Source organism: Mugil cephalus, chromosome 9 (assembly GCF_022458985.1).
Source record: "Mugil cephalus isolate CIBA_MC_2020 chromosome 9, CIBA_Mcephalus_1.1, whole genome shotgun sequence".
Taxonomy (NCBI): Eukaryota; Metazoa; Chordata; class Actinopteri; order Mugiliformes; family Mugilidae; genus Mugil; species Mugil cephalus.
Window position 1 is genome coordinate 22,286,222 of NC_061778.1, and position 16,942 is coordinate 22,303,163.

At 42.8% G+C, this 16,942-nt stretch overlaps 2 protein-coding genes across 3 annotated transcripts; one reads left to right on the forward strand and one right to left on the reverse strand.

Moving 5' to 3' along the window:
• The first annotated feature begins 504 nt into the window (after window positions 1-504).
• Window positions 505-4,299, forward strand: serpinh1b (serpin peptidase inhibitor, clade H (heat shock protein 47), member 1b). 2 transcript variants are annotated; one of them, XM_047594494.1, is made up of 8 exons: window positions 520-639; window positions 1,246-1,277; window positions 1,932-2,081; window positions 2,173-2,365; window positions 2,479-2,749; window positions 2,856-2,954; window positions 3,061-3,293; window positions 3,389-4,299. In XM_047594494.1, exons 3-8 carry the CDS (start codon window positions 1,963-1,965, stop codon window positions 3,689-3,691), a joined length of 1,218 nt encoding a protein of 405 aa, XP_047450450.1. In that variant the 5' UTR covers window positions 520-639; window positions 1,246-1,277; window positions 1,932-1,962; the 3' UTR covers window positions 3,692-4,299. The 2 variants fall into 2 exon arrangements, with proteins under 2 accessions (XP_047450451.1, XP_047450450.1); XM_047594495.1 differs by lacking the exon at window positions 1,246-1,277 and having other exon boundaries at window positions 505-639.
• A 1,466-nt stretch (window positions 4,300-5,765) lies between these two features.
• gucy2f (guanylate cyclase 2F, retinal) lies at window positions 5,766-16,282 on the reverse strand. Its single transcript, XM_047594493.1, has 19 exons — window positions 15,743-16,282; window positions 14,848-15,657; window positions 13,985-14,286; window positions 13,130-13,481; window positions 12,893-12,977; window positions 12,133-12,229; window positions 11,851-11,976; window positions 11,423-11,503; window positions 10,560-10,736; window positions 10,250-10,406; window positions 9,805-9,954; window positions 9,468-9,616; window positions 9,221-9,384; window positions 8,921-9,113; window positions 8,640-8,814; window positions 8,163-8,261; window positions 7,979-8,073; window positions 7,813-7,898; window positions 5,766-7,098 (listed from the first exon to the last, which is right to left on the reverse strand). Exons 2-19 carry the CDS (start codon window positions 15,587-15,589, stop codon window positions 7,017-7,019), a joined length of 3,312 nt encoding a protein of 1,103 aa, XP_047450449.1. The 5' UTR covers window positions 15,590-15,657; window positions 15,743-16,282; the 3' UTR covers window positions 5,766-7,016.
• Window positions 16,283-16,942: the final 660 nt, after the last annotated feature.

Here is a 16,942-nt window from a genome sequence, read left to right on the forward strand (position 1 = left end):
AAGTTCTGGACATTTCCATTGGAAAACAGAGTAGCTGTATCATGTAATACAGAGCGAAATACAACTTTCTGAAAACAATGTGTCCATTCAGTATTGTGGTATCTGTCTGCTGAGATCGCAAAAGCAAAAAGAAGTGTCCCAGAGGCTCATACACTCAAACACGCAAAACAGCTTTGCTATACAACGCACGTATATTTAAGAATAATTTAATCTGTAGTTAAATCATCTTTATCTTTATATTTATCTTTTACATGTGATGAAATCAGGGTTTAAGGTTGAGTCAGCATTAGGACCTAGAGACTGGGACACACTTTTGTGCATCTGCACCCAAGACTGACTGAGAATCAGATCTTCTCTGAGTTTCCGTCTGAAGTCGCTTGTGGGAAACTCTCAAAGCTGACCCCAGACCAGAGCCGATGCTTTAACCATCCAGCTTTTCAGTCCACCCTGTGATTTCAAGGGGGACGTCCCAGCAGCTCCCAGCTTCCTGAGGAAACACAGACGCCCTCATTTAAATATCCCATTCCCACTTCTAGAAGATTCTCTCTTAGGATATAAAGAGCAGGACAGGAGTGTGCTGCAGTCACACGTTCCACAGGACACAACCACGAGACGAGAGACCCTGCGAATCTGTGCCAGGTAAGGACTAACACACGACTGTCTTTGTTTGCAGGAAGGAATGTGGAGGAGTGAACGGACGGCTTTGTTTCCATGGTTTAAAGTTACAGATTGAAATCTGCTGCTTTTCTCTGCTTGGCTGATCTGTATATTGTCAGAGAATACTTTAACAATACTTTGCAGGGAAAAGCAGCAAATAGACTTTTAATGCAGCTTATCTTAGCAGAAAAATACCAACTATGTGCTTCTTGCATGTCACTGCAGCTTTGCCAACTACTCAGACATATTTCTTACAGGAAGTCCATGCACACGAATCTTTTTAGTTTTATGTGTTACTTCAATCCGCTACTTTTGGGCGAGGCCCAAAACTTTCCTCTAGAAGGTACTGTTGCCCGACTCTGACATATCCGATTGGCATTTTCTGGCTCAGACACAGCCAATGAAAAACGATCACGTGTCCGATTTTAATATTAACCCGTTCAAATTCTGAAGGTTGAAAACTTGGAAACAGGATGACAGATATTATACAGGAAATACTTTGTGTGAAGAGTTTGTCTCCGTCAGAGCCCGATTATATTTTCACTGCCTGCTCTGTCGAGATTACTGCATACACCTCTTGTCTTTCAGAATGAAAATCGCAGACATCAAAACATCTCAAGGTATCCAGACATGAAAGTCATTCTGCTGTATCATGTATATGAAAATGCAGAGGTGCAAAACGCCTATCTCTGCGGAAGAAAAACAGTATGCCAGTGCAGTTGGTTATATACAGCCTGTGGCTCTGCATTTGGCCCTTTGTCTGAAAAAGTGATGTGTGGAGTTAGACATAGCCTGCAGGCACACGCCTTACTCTGATTTAAAAGGTAAAAGGTGGCCCATTGGGCTGCTAGAGGGATCGTGTAAAAGGCTCAAAAACTACAGACATTTCTAATATTTAGGTGACATTATTAAAGATTTGCAACAGTTTCCATCAATCACTGTTAATGCAGGAAGGTGAGAGGCATCATATTTCAACTTTGAGTCAGAAAACTGCTTCAGCTCCAGCTGCACAGCTTAGCCTTTAGCTGCTGCTGACGTGGCGACGAACATGTCTGCCTCAAACTGGAAGCGTTCCCAACCCTCTTGGTGGGCTGAGCCAAGCCTGCTCTGCCCCCACAGCTTCACATCCCAAGTATAGTCTTTGCACTGGCATTTCTTTTTCTGAACTATAATTTCGACAAAAGAATCTGTTTCTGATTATATATTTGTTCCACAAACTCCTTCTGGTTTAGTAATGTGGAGCTTTTCGTTTCCTGTTTGTTCCTTGTTCGCAGGCTGCTACAGCTGCATTTGGAGACAGACAGGATGTGGATGACTAACCTCGTAGCTCTTTGTCTGCTGGCCCTCGTGGCCTCTGCAGAGGACAAGAAGCTGAGCAGCCATGCTACCACGCTGGCTGACAACAGCGCCAACCTCGCATTCAGGTTTGCCGTTATGTATGTTTTATGTGCACAGAGTTGAGATCTCTGGAATTTCCATTTTAAAAAAAAATTCTTTCTGTGTTTTTTGATTCAGCCTCTACCACAACATGGCAAAGGAGAAAGACACAGAGAACATCGCCATCTCTCCTCTGGTGGTGGCCTCCTCTCTGGGGATGGTGGCTCTCGGTGGCAAGGCCTCCACTGCCTCTCAGGTGAAGACTGTCCTGAGTGCTGACAAACTCAAGGACGAGCATCTGCATGCAGGCCTCTCAGAGCTCCTCTCTGAAGTAAGTATTTCTAAGCACTTCTGTCTTAGCACCTTCTTAACATCTTAAACTAGGTCCTTTTAAATGTCTGTACACTGCAAATGTGTCACCGTTTACATCCTGTTCCTGCCCAGGTAAGTGATGCCAAGACACGCAACACCACATGGAAGATCAACAACCGCCTCTATGGCCCCAGCTCCGTGTCCTTCGCTGATGACTTTGTAAAGAGCAGCAAGAAGCACTACAACTACGACCACTCCAAAATAAACTTCAGGGACAAGAGGAGTGCTGTGAACTCCATCAACGAGTGGGCGGCCAAGTCGACAGACGGCAAGCTGCCCGAGATCACCAAGGACGTCCAAAACCCAGACGGAGCCATGATTGTCAACGCCATGTTCTTCAAACGTGAGTAGAAGTAGTGTCACAGCCTCTGCAGTTTTTCATTTGAGTTCATAAATTAAACCCTGTCAGAAGACTGGAGGCGTGTAACTGATAATTTTCTTCCCTACAGCTCACTGGAACGAGAGATTCCACGAAAAGATGGTCGACACCCGTGGTTTCCTGGTTACCCGCTCATTCACCATTGGAGTTCCCATGATGCACCGCACAGGTGAGTGCATCTTTACCTCAGATCTTATTGTGTCTTCGGAAGTGAAATAATTCTGCTGGAAAGAATGCAAGCATGATAAGATATCTGATGTGTCTGCTCCTCTCAGGTCTTTATGACTTCTATGAGGACACAGAGAACCGTATCTTTGTGCTGAACATGCCTCTGGGCCACAAGCAGGCCTCCATGGTCCTTATCATGCCCTACCACCTGGAGCCCCTGGAACGCCTGGAGAAACTCCTGACCAGGAAGCAGGTGGACACTTGGCTCAGCAAGATGGAGAACAGGGCTGTAGCCATCTCCCTCCCCAAAATCTCTGTGGAAGTCAGCCACAACCTGCAGGTATATGGCGGCAACTTAACTGTTAAATACATTTAAAAATCAGCCAACAACCCAGTTCATTGAGCAGTTCGTTTTTTTCCCTCTGTGTTTTCCAGAAACATCTGGCTGAGCTTGGCCTCACTGAGGCTGTGGACAAAGCCAAGGCTGACCTGTCCAACATTTCTGGAAAGAAGGACCTCTATCTTTCTAATGTCTTCCATGCGTCAGCCCTGGAGCTGGACATTGACGGAAACCCATACGACACCAGCATCTTCGGCACCGAGAAGCTGAGGAACCCCAAACTTTTCTACGTGGATCACCCCTTCATTTTCCTGGTGAAGGACAACAAGACCAACTCCATCCTGTACATAGGCAGAGTGGTTAGACCTAAAGGGGAAAAGATGCGTGATGAGCTATAATGTTAATGTTCTGTGAATGATGATGGGTAGCTTTGTTACTGAAATTATGGCAGGAGACAGCGTGTGTGTTTTTGTATGACTGTTACCTCAAGAGCACATTCCAGTAGGCAATCTGTGGACTGAATATCCGAGCAACACACTAAACCATCCCAGGGAAAAATGCTTCACAAATGCTTCACTCTGAAGGCCACTTGGATTCTTCATCTTCCCAGTAAAACAAAACAAAACAAAAAAACGTGCCTTGGTTTAAAATTTCTGCAAACAGACAGCAGTCGGCACCGCATGCTTATATTAAGTATGATCCCTTTTTCTTCACATCTGGTTGGTTTGAGAACAATCCATGTGCGTCTTCTTGCATTATCTTTAATGTTTAAAGAACAAAAAAGATCTTTGCACAAGCTTGTTTGACAGTCTCATTCCCTCCCTTGTTTCCCCTCCATTCTGCACTGAACTGTCCCTCTGCTTGAGCTGAAAGGTGCTTAATTTATGCTCACTTGCCAACCATTCCGCATTGTTTGTTGCCGTAGGTGTTTTCCACAAAGAAACTGTTGGACGTGCGATTATTGATAATGTGTTAATTTTTTTTTTCAATAAAATTAAGAAAATTATGTTTGTGTGTGCCGCTTCTATCTTTGAAAATCCTGTCTGAAAACCATCCAACCACAAAGTTCATACAGTCTGCACATAGTGTTTAAACAGAGGAATGTGAGGGTGATAGTCCTAACACATCAACAGAAAAGGATAACAATCTTTCCAGCAGAGTGGAGGTTAAACAATCCTCCCAGGTCTGGAATGTAGAGATTAACAATGAGGGCACTTTCCTGATGTGACCAATCTGCCGTAGATAACTATCCAGAGAATTTTGCGGGTCATTACTAACCACTAACTTAAGTGCTAAAATCAGAGTAATCCTTGTTGGGACGTCCCAGACAGATGAAAAGGGGGCAGGCGCTGCTCAGCAAAAGCTGGAGTGTAGGGTTCTCACGGTGAGAGGGAATCTCCAGCAGTTCCAGCAAAGCAGATTACAAAGATGTGGCTGCAATTCAACCATATCCTAACAAAAAAAATTAGTCAATTTACATGTGCCTTTCATGCGGTGTAATCATTATCATAAGACTTTTTGTTTTATGGGACATAAAATGGTGCACGCTCTTTATGAAGACTTGATTCCTCAGGTGGATTTCCTCAGAGAACCACAGCACCACCCTGTGGCTGTGAAAGGACTGTCAAACATTGTAGGCGTAACAAATGAGTGGTTTACTTACTTTATATAGTGGTATTTACATAGACCTCTTACTTGCAGCAATACATGGAATATATAAGACAACTAACAACATATCAATTACACTGTGTATATGTTTCTGACTGACTTTATGTTGTTTGTTTGTTTGTTTGTTTGTTTTTACACCAAGCATGAATGAAGCTTCACATATGATCAACAGTAATATATAGTAGGATTCAAAAGATTGTTTTAATTTTTTTTTTTTTTTTTTTTTTTCGAAGGCTAAGGTTTGTTTTATGATCAGGACTTAGGTCAAAAACATACATTTAAAGTTGCTTATACTTCTACTAAAGATCTTTATTTGCATTACTGTTTTACAGGTATTCACATATGCTTGTTTGTCATCTGTAAAGAATTGTAACTTTTTTTTTTTAACTAAATAAAATTTGCTCTTCGGCAGCTTCTTGTTTTGAAATCAAGAGTTTTTATCAGCCACAACATTATGTCCACTGACAGGAGAAGAAAACCTTTTTAAAATAACATGGTAACCACCTGTCAATTAATTTTTTACTGGGAAACTTTTGGACCTGACATTCACGTGGATTCATGTTGACGTGTATCACCCACCTAGACCAAACTAGGCAACCCCACCCCATAGCAATGACACTCCTTGACAGCAGCAGCCATTCCCAGCAGGATGCAGCCTGACATAGACACACACACACAAAACGGTTTAGGAACAATTCAAAGCCTCCAAATATACTAGATCCCAAACTGGTCAAGTATCTATGGGATAATACACAGAGGCCCCTCCCCTCAACCCACAGGACCCAAAGACCCCCAACATTCTGTTACCAGACACCACAGGTCACCCTCAGAAGGTCCACATCCATCCTCTTGTTTTGGAGGCACAAAGTAGACTTACACAATATTAGGTGATAATGTTATGGCTGAATGTAGTACTTAAAATATATAATGCCAATTAAGCCGTAAGAGAAGCCAACTGTTACATAAAATGTGGTTAAATCAAAATAAAAGTTTTATAGATTATATAAAAACATTATTTTGATGTTGAAATTTTTAGTGAATTTAGTTTGAAATGTAAAGAAATCTAAAGGCTTAAAACCTTTTGACATTTTAAGTCATTAAATAGCTCTTAAACAATGAAATAGTTCTTAAACTAAATATATCCATCATAAATCACCTTCCCTCACATAATTTGAAATGTTGTGTTATTGCTGGTAAATGTGCACAGCAGGAGTGCCATCTCATTCAGAAATCTTTGAGAAGAATCCAAATGAGTTCAAGTGCTGACAATAACATGTCAATGGAAAATTGTCACTGAGCACGTTGATACTAGTGACATGGTTCTCAAAAGGCCCTTAAGATTTCACTGACTAGCCTATATTAGAAAAGAAAAATATTTTCCATCACTTCTGTTGAAAGCTGTCACAAAAAGGGTGACAGCACATTAATTAAAGTGCTGTAATGGACTCAGTTGTACGTGATCTTCTGCTCTACGGCAGCAGAAATAGAAGTGGCAACATGTTCTTTTTGCCTTTTTGGTTATTATATACAATAGCAGCTTTTTGCCTCCGACTAACATTCGCCCATAGCTAAGAAACAGCCTCAGCTCTGCATCTCTACCGTGAGCTTTTATGACAAACTAAAAGCAGACAAGAGAATAATAACATTTCATTTTGAAATAGTCGTTTGGGGCGTCAGTGGGTTTGATGGGTAAACCTCTGGTTGCCCAGAAATAGGTGGCCACGCAGTGGCCAGTGAATGCAGAGAGGAGTGATTGAGCGCATCCTTCTTTAAGGAACGGGGGCACTTTCCCTGTGATTCTGGCAGCAGATACGTAGGCAGGTAGTGACAACTCTCATTACATTAGCACCGTTGCATTCTGCTGCGTTGGCTGCAGTCAGATTAGCCAGTCGATGGACAATCCTCTTAAAGAAGTCTGTATTAAGCCAGAGTGAGAGGCTCGGCGGTGTTATGGTCCTCTGCCTGGCCCTCCCAGCTCTTTGTCTCTTTCTTTCTCCGGATGCATCCTCTTCCTCATGCTCGTTCCTCTCCTCTAGTTTTACTTTTTCCTGAAGTTCACATCTTCTTGTCCACCTGCCTGTTGGCCTTGCGGAAAAGACTCTTGATCTCCTCTGTCACCATCTCTTGCCAGTTGTCCCTAGTCAACACAGAGAAAAGTGTTAAAAGTGCTTTCTTTCATGTTACAGTTCTGGGATTTAACAAAAGCACAATAAACACTACCACAAACAGTGAAATAAGGGAGAGATATGAAAATGCCAGCCACAACAAAAACGAACAAAGACGGATTTCCCCAATCTGCTTAAGAAGATGTAGAGGTGATAAGATCGAGAGATTAATGAGACTAGTAGGTCACAAGTAATCAGCAACATTCACAAATCAGTGAGAGGAAACAGAGGGGTTTGCAAGCTCAAAGAGTGCCGAGGTTCACCTCTAACTGACAGCCACAGTAACACTTCCACAACACAACACCAGCTGGCATGCAGATCTATACCTCCTGCGCTTGGACATAGAAGGTCAAGCCTTTTTCTCAGCTTTCTTTTTCCTGTACGCAGCTATATCGTCAGGGTTCAGCCCGTGATTGTCTTCCCTGAAGTAACACGTGGACAGTGGAAGCCCACAGTTTATCAGGGACAGTAGGCAAATGTCGATTTTAATAATCAATACCTTGTAACTGCAAGTTATCAGTTTTAGCTCTAGCACAAGGTTAACACCATAGAATTGGAACAAGTGTCCCTTTAGATAACATGAGAGGTTCCTTTACTGTTTTTTAGTCAGTGTAAATTGGAAACAAGTATTTCATCATTAATTCATGTTAAATATGCTAGATGTAATACTAGATTTAAACTCTTACCCTGGTCGAATCTCTGGTGGTTTTGGCAAAGGCTTTGTAAAGTCAGTTTTCCCCACAAGCCAGTACGTTTCTTCAATACCTTTACCCTGCAAGAAAAGAGCATGCAGGTAATGCGGTTCATATCGCAATCATGCAAATGATCCCTCTGTGACTTGCTGACTGTTACCTTCAGCTCTGTCTTGCCTCTGACATCTATTTTGTAACCCTCATTAAGAGAATTGAGGATCTTCACAGTGCTCATGTTTACATGGATTCTATAAGCTGAGAAGAGAAGAGCGAATATAAAGACACAAAAAGGCACAAATCAAATCAAATCAAATCAAATCACATGGTGCGCTGAAGATACTCACGCAGCCCAGTGGATTCCATACGAGAGGCAGTGTTGACGGTGTCTCCAAAAAGGCAGTACCGAGGCATAGTCAGACCCACCACCCCAGCAACACACGGCCCTGCAAATACACATCAGTGAATAATTAAATCGTTCTGTGGTCATAGAATTTAACAGTCAAAAAGTGGTCTGTTTCACAGGGTCCAATATCAGCTCCAGTTGCATTCAAATACCCCTGTAGTAGGTGCGCACAAGTATGTGAGGCAAAACAGGTCAAGCCAAGAAACCACGATTTGTTAAAAGTAGGATTCAACAATGAAATATGCTGTTTATAGCTCAGAGCCATGACTGTAACTGTTTTCTATGTGGGTTTCTGTTTCAAATTCTCCCTCACTAGAGCCTCATGTTGACTTCTCAATAATGCAATTTCTTCTTCTTTCTTCTTCCTGCGCACAAAGAACACAAAGCGGAAGTTTAATACTGTTCTCTACCAGCCCACCTGAGTGGATTCCTATTCGTATCCTGACGGGCACGTCTGGCATGTGCCGCATGTGGAAGGTTCCTACTGAGCTGAGGATGTTCAGTGACATGTTGGCGATCTCAGCCGCGTGCTTGTTGCCATTTCTCTTAGGCAGACCTGATGCTACCATGTAAGCATCACCGATTGTTTCCACCTGGACAAAGTGAGTGTTTAGTTGTGGGAGCATCAATGTGTCTCATCAATGCGTGTGTTTGTGAATATTGATTGCGCACAGCAAAGTGTCTCGTGCGTTCCCTGACCTTGTAGACGTCATGGTTACTGAGCACGGCGTCGAACAGCGTGTACAGGTCATTGAGAAGATCGACCACCTCGATGGGATCGCTGAGCGAGGAGATGGTAGTGAAACCCACAATGTCGCTGAAGTAGATGGTCACCTGGTCAAAGTACTCTGGCTCCACTGTGGCACCAGTCTTCAGGGCCTCAGCTACAGAACTGGACAGAAAACGGGGAAGTAAAGTCGTAATACGTGGATCAAGCAAAGATCAGCTGTAGTGTCGATTGACTTGTATTTGTGTGTCTGTGTGTCGGTGTTAACTCACGGTGGGAGCATCTCAGACAGCAGCTTCTCCGTTCTCTGCTTTTCCACCTCCAGCTCCTCTGTTCTCTCTCGAATGAGATCCTCCAGGTTAGAGCTGTACTGCTCCAGCATCCTCAGCATAGAGTCGATGATATTGGTCTTCTTGCCCTTGTTGATTATCTTGAACTATTGCAGAAATGACAACAAGCCAAACAGGTGAGTGTGGAACCCCTTTGATTGAATTATTTGACATAAAGTCTGAAATGTACCCGGTCGAAGATCTCATCAAAGTTTGGCCTGCGGTCGGGCTGTTCGCTCCAGCACTGCTTCATCAGCTGGATACATTCAAGGGGAGCCTGGTCCGGGGCCACGGTAGGACGGCACATTGGAGGAGGCTTCTTTACTTTACGGATGATCTCTGAGGACGACATTGAGGAGATGAGACACATTAATCAAGGTTCAAACTTGATTACGTACCACAATTCTGTTACAGTGTTCGGATATAGCAGCTGAACCAAGATGTTGTAAATACTAGTGATTCTAAACCTGGAATCTACATCTGTCCTTTGGTGTGTCTGCTTCTTCTTCTTTGGAGTGAATACGCACCTTCAGGTGTTAGACCCAGCATGCAGTATGGTGACCCTCTCACCACAACCTCTTGAAGGATGATAGAAAAACTGTACACGTCTCCCTTGTACGTCCCTTTACGAAAAATTGTAAAGTCCCTTAAAAACTCTGGAGCTGTCCAAAATAGATCTGGAAGGGAAACATTCAGTTAGGGTGAAGACGTGATACAGTCACGTAGAGAGCAGGATACAGCCTGATCCAGTGGGGGAGTTGGCAGTCCAAACCAATGCTTACAACTGGCTCTACCTCTTTCCTACTCCTTGATAACAAAGTTTATCACACAGAAGACTTCTCCAACTCACTCAAGGTACAGGCAAGGTAAGGACTCAATGCTACATAAAGTCCATAAAGCAACCTTCAATCTTTAAGTTTAATATACTGGTATGACCATCAGCACTATATGACCATAGTGAGTAGGAGTTACCTTCTGGTGGTGGCTCTTCTATAGGAGCTTTCTGGGACTCCAGCAGCTCATTGAAGCCATAGTCTGTAATCTTGAGGACAAAGCGCCCATCTACCACACAGTTCCGAGATTTTAGTCTCCCATGGGGGAAATCTCTGTGGTGAAGATATTTCATACCCTGGAACACATTCAACAGTTTTGAGTATTTGTAAATGAAATATCACACAAATTATCACTGTGTCCCTAAAACTGAAAGGATGAGGTGAGCCACGAGAGATCACAGGTCCTAATTTTTTTTTTTTTTTATCACGAACGATGTATAAAGTGTTACCTTGATGAGATCAAGCAGAAGTGAGGACTTGAACATCCAGTCTAGCTTAACATCCTCGTTCCTGAGCAGGTCCTGCAGGCTGCCTCGCGAGCAGTGCTCTGTCACCACTGCAAACATGAAGCTGTCCGAAAAGAAGCCCAGGAAGGGATTCACGTTCTCATTTCTCAGGTCCTTCATCTGCGAACGCAGAAAAGAACATACAGATGTAAGGTGAATGTTATAGAAGCTAAGCCTAGGCCCAAGTCTAGCTTATGAACTTTAGTTGATGTGACCACCCGACCCTCTAAAGATTGCATTCATATACATGTCAGTATTATGGCTCCAAGAATGACATAATACAATACTGTATTTTCATGATTCAAGGTGTACAACTGAATATACTCATTTTAGTCAGTTAATGCAAATCCAACATGTCCAAAAAGGTTTTGACTCAAAATACTGCCCAGATTGTTCATCCTATCATGCCTCAAAACATGTCTCTGTTTTCCATGTACATAGTTTCAAATGCAAATGAACTGCTATTGCCCTTTCCAGGTCCGATATAAAATGAGGCAGCAAAGCCCATATATTGTTATATATGTTTGAATTCCCCAAGGTGATGAAAACTGAATGGCTCATTCAAACACACTCTTTATAACTGGTAGAGAAAAGAAACAAGCAAATGATTATTGTGTAAGTCACAAGTTCTTATTATTAATGTTAAAAAATAAGTAAAAAGTGTTTAATTACAACTGGAATAAATCACAGTGTTTTCTCAGTGTGAAACTATTATTTCTTAACACTGGAACAGTCAGATGAACATATATTATTCACTTTGTGAGAGACATTTGCACCTTTCTAAATCACATGAGATGTCACTCTACCTTTGTGAAAATCTTGGTGGTGCTTTGTTTCACCTCCCTGAAGTGGCCCTCCTCAAACTTCTTCAGCCACACCCAGTCACCCTAGAAGACAAGATATAATTATTGCTGTTGTTAAATTAAAGATTTTCTTTTCAGTATTAAAAGAAAGGAGAAAGAAACTCATTGATGGACTTACCAAAAAAGTCTAGACCACATGACTTTTTTTTTCCTGTGTAAGAATACTGACTAGTATACTTGTATGCTGCCAGCCCACAGTAAATTTATATTCAAGATTTTCATCAGTACTAGAGGTATTAATACTTTGCTAGTACTAGATTATTGACAGTGTATTTATTTGCAAATAAAACAGCCAGTTCTTATTTGATGAAAATTACACACTCAACCCGTTGAGGTGTTTTGTTTGTGCAATGACTTTCAGTGCGACCTACCTCGTACACAGCCACATTGGTAGTCTCGTGAGTAGCCGTCTGCATGCTGTTGACAGACTGAGAGCGGTCTGCAGATTTCTCCTCCAGAGCGCTCTTGGATTCACTCAGATCTTCTAAAGTGATCTTCTGAATGATGTCAAATACGACAGGAAGCGTTGTGAGAAATGTGCTGAATACTCTAACATTTACAAAATGTGGACATTTTCACACCTAATTCAACAGACAACAGTTTAAGATTCATTATAGCCATGTTGATGGACAGTTGACAGAGATGCTGCTTGCCTTTTTGCTAAGCTGGGGATTGATAAATGTGAGATCATCTAAGTTCAGGACGATCCGATTGGGACCTTTGACCAGCTGCATTTGTTGAATCCTCCGCCTGCCAAAGAGATTTAGAAAGATAAGGAAGAGGGAGAAATCAGTAATCTTCAGTCATGAGACTCATCAATACTGGGGTTTGATCTCCTTTGCTGGCATTAATTATAATCATTTCTGGCTAGCATCAGCTACTATATGTAGATCCAATGTTGATCCAATGAAAAGAAGATGTGCCTGTTTACTTTCTTCACTTAACTTCACTTACTTCATAATTATTAGTAAAATGTTTAAAAGCTACTTAAAGGACTAGTGTTTAAGTGGTGAGGCTGCAGTTTACATACAACGTAATACTTCACTCACTCACATTTCTAATTGTGTAGGTGAAACATATGTTAGAAGCTAAAACAGGAAAGGCCCTGTTTAACCCCATGGAGGTCTAACCACCTAATATGTGTTATATGAAAAATTCATTCTCATCTAAGAACACAATATTTTTGATCCTTTCTGCTGCTGTGTCTTACACATTGGTGCTTCAGCGGGATTTGCTTTTGAATATGAACCTTTTTACTGTGGCAAAATGCATTTCTCATTTGCAAGCTCTCAAACTGAAAGATATAATTGTCAACATAAATGCACAGAGTGTTCATGTCTCCACTTAATATGTGCGAATGTTAATGTTGCAGATTGAAGCAGAAACACAAGGCTTATATCTTCTTTTGTTTACCTGATATAAAAACTTATAGTGATGCCTCCTACAGCCAGAGATAGGATGACAGCTAACACCACTATGATGTAGGTGACCTCCACACCTGAGGATGACAACACATAACTTGACTGTGGGGGGAATGAGGGAGGGGGGTGGGGCAAATGTAGAAAGAACATGGTCATGCATCTCTGCAAATTAAACTAGGTGAACAAACAGCCACATTCGCACAAACATCAAGCCCTCGTGGCTTCATACCTCCCGAGCAGATGGCCTTGTCAAACCAGCAGCTGGAATCGGACGGCGGAGGCGATCCTCCCGGAAAATTGATAGACCTCCCTGCGAAGCGAAGAACTCCTGAATTTAGGTCGACCAGGTAGGTCTGATACAGCTGACTGCCACTGTTGTCAGAGTCCAGGACGATGTAGTTGGTCGTGACTTTCCCACCAGTGTCCACCTGGACCTTCTGGTTGAAGCCGTTAAAGCTTATATTCTTAGTGTAGTAGGCCAGGTTGGAGCCTGACAGCTGCATGCCTGCTTTCCTGGCATTGTGGATGGACTTTGCCAGCAGGTATATGCTGTTATAGATGGTTCCAAACAGTGGGTGAACCTGCAGTCAAAGAAAACATAACATAATATATATCATTATAATTTGATAACAGGATAGAAATACAACAAAGTACTTAATAGGGGAATCAATACATAGTGATGTATCAGGTATAAGATGCCCTCTGTGTGATGTGCACAAGTTTAAATATGAGATATGTAGGAACATAAGGGATGATGAAAGACAAACTGGAACCAGACTCAGTCCTGATATTATCCTTTAAACTATCATGAACTGATATGCATTAATTTTTATGCATTATGGACTGTGTTGTGGACAGGATGAAATCACAACTGTGTGTATACACTACTTATGTGACAATAGATGTGTGTTTGTACAACTACATGCTATCTTTGTAGGCCATCGAAGTGAGGACATGGCTTGACCTTAATTTTTCACACATTTTCACTAATATTTTTCTAATACATTGTGATCATTCTTCAGAGAGTATGACCAAAATAAACCCATCTACTAATTTCCTGGTGCAACATACGACAGCTCCCTACCTGCTCTGCCTGCACCGGCAGCGTCACTTCCCCACTCCTCTTGGCTGCAGTGAACGCCTCATTGAAGGACAGAGGCTCGGAGGCCGTGGTGATAGTGAGCACGGCGTCGTAGGCCTCTCTCAGCCTGCTGTTGTTTTTCAGGGGGAAGTAGGAGACGTTGGTGTAGGGCATGCTGAAGAGGAGAGTGTCGTAGGGCACAAACACATACTTCCCTGAAGTCAGACCCATCGTGTGTGCTTTGAGAAGAAAAGTAGCCTGCGGCTCACCTCCAACCAGGATGGAGTGCATGCACATTATGATGACTGAAACAGACACATGAAATATTTGGTTATTCATTAATCGTGTGTAATGACACTGCACCATATCCATGAGGTGAAATGTGTCTGTGTTAATCCAGCGTAGACCATGGTGAAAGGAAACTGGAAACCAAATGATGCTGATGCGCGTGATACAGGATACTGTAATGTGTGTTGAAGTTGACCCAAAGGGTTAACTATAGATGTTTGATGTTTCATTTAACCAAATTTCTGAAGAGCTAGTTTAAAAAAAAAAAAAAAACATTACAGGAACAGGAAGTTTTTCAAGTGGTGTGTGTTATGTAATGCACTGTGAAGGCACTGCAGTTTGTGTATCCGTCTGTGTGGACCGTTCATTGCAACAAGCTTGTCATTCCTTTATCCCTTTCTGTCCTATTTCATATCAGGTTAATAGAATTTAATGTAAATGCATATCAATTATTGGTTGGTGTCCCTTTTCATCTTAACCACAAGGTGAATACTGAATTGCGTTATTACGTTAGTTCTTTACAGTCATCTTAGTCAGATGTCAAATAGCTGCAGTGCCGTTTTCCCTCACAGACTCACCCCTGATTTCTCCTGCATTCTGGATCTTCCTCAGGGTGCTCTCCACCTCTGTGTCATTCATACCAATAGATGTAACGAGCAGAACTGGAAGCCCTTTACTCCTCAGAGCAGACGCCACTCTCCCAGCTGCGTCTATCCAGATATCTTCATTGGATGAGACCACCACCACGCTGGCCCACCTGAAGTGTTTCAGCACTGTGTACAGCACGTCAGTTGGAAACGGCAGGGTCCGCGTAATCGTAGGATATCCCATGGCTCGGTTCAGCTCGTACGCGATGCAGCCGTAGGTGAAGAGGGCCTTGTCCCAGGTCTTGGCCAAAAGAGAAGCTGCGATGCAGTATCCCGGGTTAGTGGGGCCAACGAACGCGTCCGCCATGTTCTCGTAGTAAATATACGCCGTGAGCGCTTTGGATGTTTCGCAAGGCTCCTGCAGGATAATGAAGTCCAGTTTCAGGCCCAGGTCTAGAGTGAGGTCTCCGTTTATCCTGCTGACTGCCAGCTTGGCGGCTGCTAACGGCTGGGCCCTGTAGTAGACAGGGTCGCAGTTCCAAGGGCCCAAGACCCCGACTTTGAAAATCAAACAGCGGACGCAACAAGGGAAAGTCAAAACTCCCAGAAGAACCCATAACAGAAAGTTGAAAAAGGGCAGTGTCGGTAGAGTAGGTCTGCTTTTAATAATGGGCAAACATGGATGGCTGGACTCCCACGGCGAGCCTCTGAAGTTTAGAGGAATATGTTGCATTGTTCTTCCAAGGTGTCCAAGGCAGTGAATCTTTGTGTTCACTATTGGTTACCTATCAGTGATACCACCTGCAAAACAGACACAAAATAGTCTCAGTGATTTAAAACTTTCTGAGTCGCCAACGGTTGTATTTAAAGAAAAATAACCTCTTACCATTTCTTTACTGTCATCAGGGCGGCTTCAGGGGTCCGAGGAGACAATCGTACCGGTGCCCTGTCCGATCAGTTTCGTTCTCTCTCCGCATAAATCGTCAACTCACCATCCCCGGAACCTTACATTCATCCCGGCGTGGCTCTGGTGAAGACACGGCCCTGTCATCGCGTGTGGATCCACTGACTGAAAATGACACGAAGAGCTCGGGGCGATGCGTCTGGAGCGTTTGGAGACAACTTCAGCACCCTGGAGAGCTACTTACGCCCCGCAGTCAGCGTCTCTAAAGGCTCCCTTGCGTTTCCACAAACACCTTTAATCTCAGGCAACATATCTCAAAAAGAACAAAAATCCATCTCTGGAAGTTAATGTCAAAAAGTTTTTGTTTCTCATCTTTCTTTTGGAGAAAAAAATACAAAGATTCCAAATCGGGTGAAAAATCCTGTCAAAAACCGAGCAGTCTTCCTCCAAAAAAATGTTGAATATACGTTAAAAAAGAAAACGTTTTTATTATATTATCAATAAGCTATAGGAGGACAGTGTCAGCAACAGGCCCATTCAATGAAATCTCTTCAAAGTGACCTGGGCCCATACGTAGGTGTTACTCACTAATCCATTTTCAGTGAGGCACAATATAAGAGGATTGACAGCAGGCCTTAGTCTACTCAAAAAGCCTTGCCGTCATGCAGGCTGCGCAGGCCTCTCTTTCTGGATCTATAGCCTAGCCACAGTTTTTTTTTTTTTTTTTTTTTTTTTTTGTTTTCCGAATTTTGACTGTTTACTTCACATACAAACTGCTCTAATTGTCTTGACATCCACCCGAGACAAATATTCAGTGAATAAACATTTTCTGTTTCGCAGAAGTGGGGTCATTTGGCTTGCCATGGAGACGCCTCCACCAAATTGCACGTAGACACCTGAACTTTAATTGGCCTAATATGCCTCACAGTACAGCAGGTCCCTCAGATGTAATGAATTTGAACCCTGGTGGGGTGGGAGTAATTAGAGATAACGAAGGGCTTTCCCTGTGGGTCTCATGAGTTCTGCTGCGTCTTGCCTGCATCAGTCATTCTAGGTCTTCTTGAAAAGACTCCACCGGTGAAGCAGCCTGCCCGGCGAGAGCAACTGGTTGCCACAACATCACGACAGCGTTGAGTACAGACCAAGGGCTAACCATATAAGATCATGACAAGAGTGTCTTAT

Coding starts and splice junctions, on each gene's coding strand:
- serpinh1b (XM_047594495.1), top strand. CDS start 1,963: ATGTGGATGACTAACCTCGTAGCTCTTTGTCTGCTGGCCCTCGTGGCC. Junction 2,366..2,478: donor TCTCAGAGCTCCTCTCTGAA/GTAAGTATTTCT, acceptor GTTCCTGCCCAG/GTAAGTGATGCCAAGACACG. Junction 2,750..2,855: donor CAACGCCATGTTCTTCAAAC/GTGAGTAGAAGT, acceptor TCTTCCCTACAG/CTCACTGGAACGAGAGATTC.
- gucy2f (XM_047594493.1), bottom strand. CDS start 15,589: ATGCAACATATTCCTCTAAACTTCAGAGGCTCGCCGTGGGAGTCCAGC. Junction 12,230..12,892: donor ACTATAAGTTTTTATATCAG/GTAAACAAAAGA, acceptor TCTCTTTGGCAG/GCGGAGGATTCAACAAATGC. Junction 11,977..12,132: donor ATCCCCAGCTTAGCAAAAAG/GCAAGCAGCATC, acceptor GACATCATTCAG/AAGATCACTTTAGAAGATCT.